Source organism: Ceratotherium simum, chromosome 29 (genome assembly GCF_057802395.1).
Source record: "Ceratotherium simum simum isolate JZ-2026a chromosome 29, ASM5780239v1, whole genome shotgun sequence".
NCBI lineage: Eukaryota > Metazoa > Chordata > Mammalia > Perissodactyla > Rhinocerotidae > Ceratotherium > Ceratotherium simum.
Window position 1 is genome coordinate 14452931 of NC_141928.1, and position 11433 is coordinate 14464363.

Consider the following 11433-nt stretch of genomic DNA (forward strand, 5'->3'; position numbering starts at 1 on the left):
ACTTTCCCATGCTGACGTTGCTCCTGAATTTTCTCTGTTCCTCAAATACCATAGCTCTGTTCTCTGCAAACAACTAGAATGCCCATTTTTATAATCCTCACACAACCGGCTTTTATTATTCACGGCTCATTGTAAAGAACCCATAAGAAAAGGCTTCCTCACTACCGTGGCCTCTTGTAATTTGACAATATCTATCAAAATTGTGAGTATACATATCCTCCAGTTCCATTTCTAGGAATTTGTCCTACATATATATGTGCTAATGTGAAAAATGGCATATAGATGATATTATTAATGAAATATTGCAAGAAATAGAAAGATATTAGAAACAACCTAAATGTCCATCAGAGAGCTAGTTAGCACTTTCATTGTGACAAACTGGTTATTATTAACATGGTAATGACTAGCAACACTGATTGTGTAATTTATCTCAGGTAACAATATTAAATTAACAGGATTTTTAATGTAGTGGACTGAAGAATGTAAGAACTGTAGAGATAATTTCAGTCAAATTGGGAGGATTGGTACATAATGTAAACTTCAGTTAACCCCAAGATGAATGATGAGTCCTACAATGAAGACAGTTTCTCAGCTTTCAAAAAGAAAATCCTTTAGACTGAATGTCTTTATATAGTGTGTGGATTCTGTTTTTTAGTAGATAGACCAACATGTTCTCTTTTCCTATCATTTTGTGAATGTTCACATGGGCAAGTCTAAGATTAACTGGCCTGAAGAAGAAAGAAGGAGAAATGATAGTATTAGCAAAGTATAAGAAGTATTAGAATATAACAAGAAAAATATCAGTTATGAATCATTGGCATAAAACTTAGGTTAGGAACTGTGAAATAGGAGATATTATTAGGTAAACTATGCCGGACAGACACTTACAAAGAGCTTATTCTTTTGCAGATCCAGGATATGAGTGGAGAACCCAAAGTATTTCCTGGTGTTCTGAGAACTTGAATAAGAGTGATCTGGTTAGAACTGAGGGAATGAGGTGAGAATTTGGAAGAGAAGCAGACTGTTTTTCTTCACCTTCCATGAAAATGCCTTTAGAAAGAGTGATGGTAGACTGAAAATGTTGAGGAGTAGGAAGAAATTTTCTAAAAGGAAGGACTGATGACTATATTACAAGTTATGTCACTAGATCTTTTATGTTATTGACATATATTCTTGCCCTTATGCTCCTGTCTAGACCAGTTACATATGATGTTTCCAGCAAGTCTCCAAATCCCGATTTCTATGAGATCTGGAGCAGCCCACTGGGTTATCTGACCTTGATCCAAATCATGTAAATAAAGCATTAGCCAAAATATTTGTGAGAGTCATGGGGAAAGTTAAGAAAGGCCAACACACCAATTGGAGAGCCTCTACTAGTGTTTCTTAGCCTTGCACCACAATTTCCTAAGCTCATATTTCTGTCATGAACTCCTGGACTCCTCAAGTTTGAACTTGATCTGATCTCATCACCATTCTCATGTTTCACGGTTTCTCCAAAAGAGACTGTGCTGGTTTCTAGGTGAATGCATAATAATCTGATGTCAGATCATCATTAGCCCATTAGTGGGGCAAAAAACATGAGCTATTCAGGTTAAAATTCATGTACTGGCTAGTCAAAAACCATGTTTCCATTATGTAATAGTCATAATCACTTCTCATTCTTTCACATTTTCATCTCTTTTTATACCTCTAGCAAAAGAGAAGAACATGAGGAGGGATAATCAGAGCAGTGTGTCTGAATTCCTCCTCCTGGGGCTCCCCGTCTGGACAAAGAAGCAAGGCATGTACTACACTCTTTTCCTGGGCATGTACCTGACGACAGTGCTGGGGAACCTGTTCATCATCCTGCTTATCAGGCTGGACTCTCACCTCCACACTCCCATGTACTTCTTCCTCAGCCACTTGGCCTTCACTGATGTCTCTTTCTCATCAGTCACAGCTCCAAAGATGCTCATGAATATGCAGACAGAGGGTCAATCCATCTCATATGCTTGGTGCATTTCCCAGGTGTGTTTCTTCTTGTTGTTTGGGGGTCTTGACAGCTTCCTTCTCACATCAATGGCCTATGACAGGTATGTGGCCATCTGTCACCCCCTCCACTACACCACCATCATGAGTCAGAAACTGTGTTTCCTGCTAGTAACTGTGTCCTGGGTCCTATCCTGCACCAGTGCCCTTTTGCACACCCTCCTCCTGGCTCGTCTCTCTTTCTGTGGAGACAACACTCTCCCCCACTTCTTCTGTGACCTTTCTACCTTACTTAAGCTGTCCAGCTCAGACACCACAGTCAATGAGCTGATTATCCTCACTGTGGGAGTGGTGGTTATTACCCTGCCATTAATGTGTATCTTGGTCTCCTATGGCCACATTGGGGCCACCACTCGTAGAGTCCCCTCCACTAAGGGAATCTGCAAAGCCTTGTCCACATGTGGCTCTCACCTCTCTGTGGTGTCTCTGTACTATGGAGCAATTATTGGACTGTATTTTTTCCCCTCATCCAGTAACTCCAATGACAAGGATGTCATTGTGTCTGTATTGTACACTCTGGTCACTCCCATGCTAAATCCCTTTATCTACAGTCTGAGGAATCGGGATATGAAAGGAGCTCTGGGGAATATACTCAGTAAAAGAAAATTTTCACCATGCTGAGCATTGTTTTTCCTATTAAGTGGATATAAGACCTGCTCCATCCTGCACATGCAACGTGAGCATTCTTTCCTCTCCGAATAGCTGCTTTTTAGTGAATCTTGATGTGGTACTCTCTCTTCAGTCTCTGTTTCAGCTTGGACTTAGCTTTCTTAGCTTTCTTCTCCGTTTAGTTTTTGTTATTATTGTTGTTCATTTTAAAGGGTCATGGGAAAGGTTTATCAAAAACATACCTGCACAACTGTCCTTTCCTAAATATTTTTTTCCTTTTCATATGTTATGCCTTGTCCTACAAACATTTAAAATTTTTATGCAGTCACAGCTTTGTCTTTTTATTTTATTTTATTTGTAGTTTACAACTTTTATATAGCAAAGCTTTTCCCTTCTCAATAAAAAATATTCCTCCTGGCAGTTTCATGATTTTATTTTTGTGTTTAATTTAGTAATACATTTGAAACTTATTTTTATGAATGACATAAATTAGATATTGAGTTTTATTTTTGTTTATAATTTCTTATTAGTTGTCCAAATTTTGGTGTCAGCTATGTTTATAGAGTTATGATAACTTTGTATGTCACTTTTTTTACCTTATATTGAGCGGACATGGTCACAAATTGACCTGAGACAGTTTTCTGTAAAAGGCCAGGAAAATTGTCAAGACAGGACTGGTACTGGCCCGCGGTGGTGAACTCAAATTGACTGTAGCCCTCTGTGTCTTAGGGTGGCCAATTGGGTGCGAAGCACGGTAGTGACAGTAGAGATTTTAAAGTGGCTTTGCAAGTGATGATGTGATTTTGGTTGATCAGTTCAATCTGATAAGGGGATTCAGCCTTTCAGGGTATGAGACTAAGAATGGCTAGTAAGAATATCTGGAAATATGGGCAACCTGAATTGAACTCAGGCAGGACTACAGTGTAGTTTAATCCAAATGTATTTGATTTTTTAAAATAGTACTTCCCTGCCCTAAGTACATAAATATAGTGTCCTATGTTTCCATCTGAAATAGTAAAGTTTTGTTGTCATTCCTTGAGAATCTACCTCTGCTCAATGCAAACGTAGCTAATTGCATGGCTATGGCTGATCTCTGTGACAAATATTTCTGTATCCATTATTTCACTGGATCCTAATAATTGGTATAAAGGAGGGAATTCATATTAAGAGAGGTTTAGGGCCGGCCCCGTGGCTTAGCGGTTAAGTGCGTGCGCTCCGATGCAGGCGGCCCGGGTTCGGATCCCGGGCGCGCACAGACGCACTGCTTCTCCGGCCATGCTGAGGCCGCGTCCCACATACAGCAACTAGAAGAATGTGCAACTATGACATACAACTATCGCCTGGGGCTTTAGGGGAAAAATAAATAAATAAAAAAATTTAAAAAAAAAAAAAGAGAGGTTTAGTAAGTTGCCCAGCGCCACTAAACTGGCAATATTCAGTGGAGGTGGTACTCAAACTACTCTATGTGTGAGGTCTTATCTTGAGTCCTTTAAATAATTTGATTATATGTCAAACTTGAGCAATATTTTTATCCATTTTATTTGGAAATTTTATTTAAACTTTAAAAAATATTGAAATAGTATACAAACAAAAAAGCATATATGATGTGTATACAGTTTAAATATATACATGTCTCTCTCTATATATATAGTATGTTGTGTGTGTATATATGTGTATGTGTTTTTATATATATGTGACATATAATCATACTTTAAAGAATACTATGCAAAGAAATACTCATTTAACAATCTCTAGGCTTAGCTAGTAGAAAACTGAGAATGTTGTTAAGCCCCTTGTGTCTCCTCCTCAATTGTATCTTTCACTTCTCTTGAAAGTACCCAGTATCTTTAATATTTTATTTATTTACTTTTCCTTAAAGTTTTAACACTTCTGTGTTGAGCCTTCAAGTTCTCTAGAACTGCATATAAATATAATAATACTATATTTGTTCTTCTAGGCTTTGCTTTTGCTCTCTAATACTGTCCTTGTGAAATTCATACGTATTGTATAATATTCCGCTGTGAGGCCACGATGCACTATCTGTTCTATTTTCTGTGGCTATCTTGTTTGTTTTCAGTATTTTGCTACTACAAACAATGCTACTAAAAAATTCTTTTACATGCACCTAGTGCATATATGCAAGAGATTCTATAAATTCTATACCCAGAAGAAGAACTACTGGATTGTAGGCACGTGTATGTTCAACTTAACTATCACTTCTAAACTCTCCTGTAAAATAACTATACCAAGCAGCCAGTCTGAAAAGGCTACTTAGCGTATGATTCCAATGGCATGACATTCTGGAGAAGGCAAAACATAGAGACAGCAAAAGGATCAGTGGTTACCAGGGGTTCAGGGCTTGAGGGGGAGGAGGGTAAATTTTTAAGCAAAGGGGATTTTTAAGGCAGTGACACTGTTCTGTATGATGCTGTAACAATGGATACATGTCATTATGTATTTGTCAAAAATTTAAAAAATGTAGAACATAAAGTGTGAATTCTAATGCCAACTATGGACTTGAGTTCTGATATATCAATGTTAGTTTAATCATAACAAATAAACCACAGGGATGCAAGATAATAATAGAGGAACTGGGTAGGGGTGGGGGAGAAATATATGGAAACTTTCTGCTCAATTTTTCTGTAAACCTAAAACTTCTCTAAGAAATAGTCTATTAATTTTTTAAAAGTTACACTAATTTACATCTCCATCACCCAAGGATGAGAATTCCTATTACATTACTTCTTCAACAACATTTGGTATTGAAAAATTTCTTTTTTTTTTTTTAATTTTTTGTTTATTGCAGTAACATTGGTTTATAACATTGTAAAAGTTTCAGGTGTACATCATTGTACTTCTATTTCTGCATAGATTACATCATGTTCACCACCAAAATACTAATTACAACCCATCACCACACACATGTACCGAATTATCCCTTTCACCCTCCTCCCTCCCCCCTTCCCCTCTGGTAACCACCAATCCAATCTCTGTCCCTATGTGTTTGTTTATTGTTGTTATTATCTACTACTTAATGAAGGAAATCATACGGTATTTGACCTTCTCCCTCTGACTTATTTCACTTTGCATTATACGCTCAATGTCCATCCATGTTGTCACAAATGGCTGGATTTCATCGTTTCTTATGGCTGAGTAGTATTCCATTGTGTATATATACCACAGCTTCTTTATCCATTCGTCCCTTGATGGGCACTTAGGTTGCTTCCAAGTCTTGGCTATTGTGAATAACGCTGCAATGAACACAGGGGTGCATGTATCTTTACGCATTGGTGTTTTCAAGTTCTTTGGATAAATACCCAGCAGTGGAACAGCTGGATCATATGGTAGTTTTATCCTTGATTTTTTGAGGAATCTCCATACTGTTTTCCATAGTGGCTGCACCAGTTTGCACTCCCACCAGCAGTGTATGAGGGTTCCCTTCTCTCCACATCCTCTCCAACACATGTTGTTTCCTGTCTTGTTAATTATAGCCATTCTGACGGGCGTGAGGTGATATCTCATTGTAGTTTTGATTTGCATTTCCCTGATAGCTAGTGATTTTGAACGTCTTTTCATGTGTCTGTTGGCCATCTGTATACCTTCTTTGGAGAAATGTCTGTTCAGGTCTTTTGCCCATTTTTTAATTGGGTTTTTAGTTTTTTTGTTGTTGAGATGCATGAGTTCTTTATATATTTTGGAGATTAAGCCCTTATCAGATGTATGGTTTGCAAATATCTTCTCCCAATTGTTAGGTTGTCTTTTCGATTTGTTGATGGTTTCCTTTGCTGTGCAGAAGCTTTTTAGTTTGATGTAGTCCCATTTGTTTATTTTTTCTATTGTTTCTCTTGCCCGGTCAGACGTGGTGTTTGAAAAGATGTTGCTAAGACCGATGTCGAAGAGCGTACTGCCTATGTTTTCTTCTAGAAGTTTCATAGCTTTAGGTCTTACATTCAAGTCTTTAATCCATTTGGAGTTAATTTTTGTGTATGGTGTAAGGTAAGGGTCTACTTTCATTTTTTTGCATATGGCTATCCAGTTTTCCCAACACCATTTGTTGAAGAGACCTTCTTTTCCCCATTGTATGTTCTTGGCTCCTTTGTCAAAGATTAGCTGTCCATAGATGTGTGGGTTTATTTCTGGGCTTTCGATTCTATTCCATTGATCTGTGTGTCTGTTTTTGTGCCAGTACCATGCTGTTTTGGTTACTATAGCTTTGTAGTATATTTTGAAATCAGGGAGTGTGATACCTCCCGCTTTGTTCTTTTTTTCTCAGGATTCCGTTAGCTATTCGGGATCTTTTGTTGTTCCATATAAATTTTAGGATTCTTTGTTCTATTTCTGTGAAAAATGTTGTTGGAACTTTGATAGGGATTGAACTGAATCTATAGATGGCTTTAGGAAGAATGGACATCTTAACTATGTTAATTCTTCCAATCCAAGTGCACGGAATATCTTTCCCTTTCTTTGTGTCTTCTTCAATTTCTTTCAGAAATGTTTTGTACTTTTCGGTGTACAGATCTTTCACCTCTTTTGTTAAGTTTATTCCTAGGTATTTTATTCTTTTTGTTGCAATTGTAAATGGGATGGTATTCTTAATTTCTCTTTCTGCTACTTCGTTGTTAGTGCACAGAAATGCAACTTATTTTTGTATGTTGATTTTGTATCCTGCAACTTTACCATATTCGTTTATTACTTCTAAAAGTTTTCTGGTGGATTCTTTAGGGTTTTCTATATATAAAATAATGTCATCTGCAAATAATGACAGTTTCACTTCTTCCATTCCAATTTGGAACCCTTTTATTTCTTGCTCTTGCCTGATTGCTCTGGCTAGGACTTCCAGTACTATGTTAAATAGGAGTGGTGACAGTGGGCATCCTTGTCTGGTTCCTGTTTTTAGAGGGATGGCTTTCAGTTTTTCACCATTGAGGATGATATTAGCTGTGGGTTTCTCATATATGGTTTTTATTATGTTGAGGTACTTTCCTTCTATACCCATTTTATTCAGAGTTTTTATCATAAATGGATGCTGTATCTTGTCAAATGCTTTCTCTGCATCTATTGAGATGATCATGTGATTTTTGTTCTTCATTTTATTAATGTGGTGTATTACGTTGATTGATTTGCGAATGTTAAACCATTCCTGCATCCCTGGAATAAATCCCACTTGATCATGGTGTATAATCTTTTTAATGTATTGTTGTATGCGATTTGCTAGTATTTTGTTGAGGATTTTTGCATTGATGTTCATCAGTGATATTGGCCTGTAATTTTCTTTTTTTGTGTTGTCCTTGTCTGGTTTTGGTATCAGGGTAATGTCAGCTTCGTAGAATGAGTTAGGGAGCTTCCCCCCCTCCTCAATTTTTTGGAAGAGTTTGAGAAGGATAGGTATTAAGTCTTCTTTGAATGTTTGGTAGAATTCCCCAGGGAAGCCGTATGGTCCTGGACTTTTATTTTTGGGGAGGTTTGTGATTACTGTTTCGATCTCCTTACTGGTGATTGGTCTATTCAAATTCTCTACTTCTTCTTGATCCAGTTTTGGAAGGTTGTATGATTCTAAGAATTTATCCATTTCTTCCAGACTGTCGAATTGGTTGGCATATAGCTTTTCATAGTATTCTCTTATAATCTTTTGTATTTCTGAGGTGTCTGTTGTAACCTCTCCTCTTTCATTTCTGATTTTACTTATTTGTGCCTTCTCTCTTTTTTTCTTGGTGAGTCTAGCTAAAGATTTGTCAATTTTGTTGATCTTTTCAAAGAAACAGCTCTTGGTTTTATTAATTTTTTCTATTGTTTTTTTGGTCTCTATTTCATTTATTTCTGCTCTGATTTTTATTATTTCCCTTCTTCTACTGATTTTGGGCTTGGTTTGTTCTTCTTTTTCCACTTCCTTTAGGTGCATTGTTAGATTGTTTGTTTGAGATTTTTCTTGTTTGTTGAGATAGGCCTGTATCGCTATAAACTTCCCTCTTAGAACCGCTTTTGCTGTATCTCATAAATTCTGGCATGTCATATTTTCATTTTCATTTGTCTCCCGGCATTTTTTGATTTCTTCTTTGATTTCTTCGTTAACCCAGTCGTTGTTCAGTAGCATTTTATTTAATCTCCACGTATTTGTGGCTTTTCTGATTTTCTTCCTATAGTTGATTTCTAGTTTCATACCATTGTGGTCAGAAAAGATGCTTGGTATTATTTAAAGCTTCTTAAATTTATGGAGACTTGTTTTGTGGCCTAATATGTGATCAATCCTGGAGAATGTTCCATGTGCATTTGAAAAGAACATGTATTCTTCGGTTTTTGGATGGAATGCTCTGTATATATCTACTAGGTCCATCTGTTCGAGTGTGTCGTTTAAGGCCAATGTTTCCTTATTGATCTTCTGTTTGGATGATCCATCCGTTGGTGTAACTGGAGTGTTAAAGTCCCCTACTATTATTGTGTTACTGTCTATTTCTGTTTTTATGTCTGTTAATAATTGCTTTATATATTTAGGTGCACCTACATTGGGTGCATAGATATTTACAAGTGTTATATCCTATGTTGGATTGTTCCCTTGATCATTATGTAATGCCCTTCTTTGTCTCTTTTTACAGTTTTTGTTTTAAAATCTATTTTGTCTGATATGAGTACTGCTACCCCAGCTTTCTTTTCATTGCCATTTGTGTGGAGTATCTTTTTCCATCCCTTCACTTTCAGTTTTTGAGTGTCTTTAGGTCTGAAGTGTGTCTCTTGTATGCAGCATATATATGGGTCTTGTTTTTTTATCCAGTCAGCCACCCTATGCCTTTTAATTGGAGCATTTAGTCCATTGATGTTTAAAGTAGCTATTGAGAAGTATGTACTTACTGCCATTTTTAACTTTTTTTCTCAGTGTTTTAGTAGTCCTTCTCTGTTCCTTTCTTCTTCTATACAGAATTGATGGTTACTTTCGTTTGAACTCTGTCTGAAAGCTGTACTCTTAACTCCCCTCCTCCCTCCTTTTATGTTTTTGATATCATATCTAACCTCTTTTTTGTGCATTTGCATCCATTACATTCTAATCATGGAAGTAGATAATTTTTCCTATTTGTGGTCTTCTCTTTTCCCCTTAAATCAGTCCCTTTAACATTTCTTGTAGCACTGGTTTCTTGGTGACAAACTCCTTTAATTTTTGCTTATCTGGGAAAATTTTGATCTCTCCTTCCATCTTGAATGATAACCTTGCTGGGTAGAGTATTCTTGGCTGTAAGTTTTTTCCTTTTAGCACTTTAAATATATCAGGCCATTCTCTTCTAGCCTGTAATGTTTCTGTTGAGAAGTCAGCTGATAGCCTTATGGGGTTTACTTTGTATGTAACATGACATTCTCTTGCGGCTTTTAGGATTCTCTCTTTATCTTTAATTCTGGACATTTTGATTATGATGTGTGTTGGTGTGGGCCTCTTTCGGTGTATTTTGTTTGGGACTCTCTGTGCTTCCTGTACCTGGATGTCTGTTTCCTTCCTTAGGTTAGGGAAGTTTTCATCTATTATTTCTTGAAATAGATTCTCTGCCCCCTTGTCTCGCTCTTCTCCTTCCGGGACACCTATAACACGGATGTTAGTGCACTTGATGTTGTCCCAGAGGTCCCTTAGACTGTCCTCAGTCTTCTTAATTCTTTTCTCTTTTACCTGTTCACCTCGGGTAATTTCTTCCAGTCTTTCGTCCAGCTCACAGATCCGTTCTTCTGTATCCTCTACTCTGCTTTTGAGTCCCTCTAATGAATTTTTCATTTCCAGTATTGTATTCTTCATTTCTGATTGGTTCTTTTTTATATCTTCCATTTCTTTGTTGACATTCTCACTGAGTTCATCTATTCTTTTCCCCAGATCAGTGAGCATCCTTAACACTCTTAGTTTGAACTCTCTGTAGGGTAGGTTGCTCATTTCTGTTTCACTTAGTTCCTTTTCTGGGGTTTTGTCCTGTTCCCTTACTTGGAATGTATTCTTTTGCCTCCTCATTTTGCCTCTTTCCCTGTGCTTGTGTCTACATGTTAGGTAGGTCAGCTACGTCTCCTGCTCTTGGATAGGTGACCTTATGTAAGTGATGCCTTAGGAGGCTTCCAGTGTGCTTCCCTCAGTTCTCAACATTCCAGGGGTGACCCCTATGTGGGCTACGTGTGTCCTTCTGTTGTGGCCTGTTTGCTCTCCCTGTAGGCACCCAGGGAGGCTGAGTTATGCTCCTGGCCAGCTGTTGTAATGCTCAGCTGCTTGTAGTTGTTGTGGGCCCTTCAGTCTCTTTATCAGGTTTGGGGAGCCCCAGCACAGTTGGCTGCAAGTTCTAATACCACCTTTGTGTTGCAGTATTTCTTTTAAGTGAGTAGGCCCCCAGCATGGCAGGTTGTTAGGCTCAGGGCCTTACAATCGCTGTAAGCCTCTAGCCTATTAGGTCTCTTGTCAGCTCTCTGAGGATTGCAGCTGGGTGGTGCAGGCCTCAGGCACAGGAGCACCCAATCATTTCAGGCTTTGGAAGATGGGGCAAACCTCCTATGTGGGTCTTTGAGAAGCACAAGTCTTCTGCAGCTGACAAACCCTGCCGCCCACAGGTCCACACACACAGTCAACACAGTCCTGCTTCGTGTGAGTGCCCCAACCTCCCCAAGCAGACCTAGTCTCTCCACGGCGGGAGCCCCACACACTCCGCCACTGCCCCACACTCTCCACCTGCTCCTTGTGCACACCCTGCCCAGCTCAAGTCGGCTCAGTTGCCAGGCTGCAGAGAATCCAGTCACCAATCTATGCAGGCCCACGAGTTGCCTGAGGGCTTGTTGTTGGGTGGGGCC

At 38.3% G+C, this 11433-nt stretch overlaps 1 protein-coding gene across 1 annotated transcript; it reads left to right on the forward strand.

The window, feature by feature from the left end:
* The first annotated feature begins 1707 nt into the window (after positions 1-1707).
* LOC101391813 (olfactory receptor 1J21-like) lies at positions 1708-2649 on the forward strand. Its single transcript, XM_004423746.2, has one exon. The coding sequence runs from the start codon at positions 1708-1710 to the stop codon at positions 2647-2649; it is 942 nt and encodes a 313-aa protein (XP_004423803.1).
* Positions 2650-11433: the final 8784 nt, after the last annotated feature.

Coding starts and splice junctions, on each gene's coding strand:
- LOC101391813 (XM_004423746.2), top strand. CDS start 1,708: ATGAGGAGGGATAATCAGAGCAGTGTGTCTGAATTCCTCCTCCTGGGG.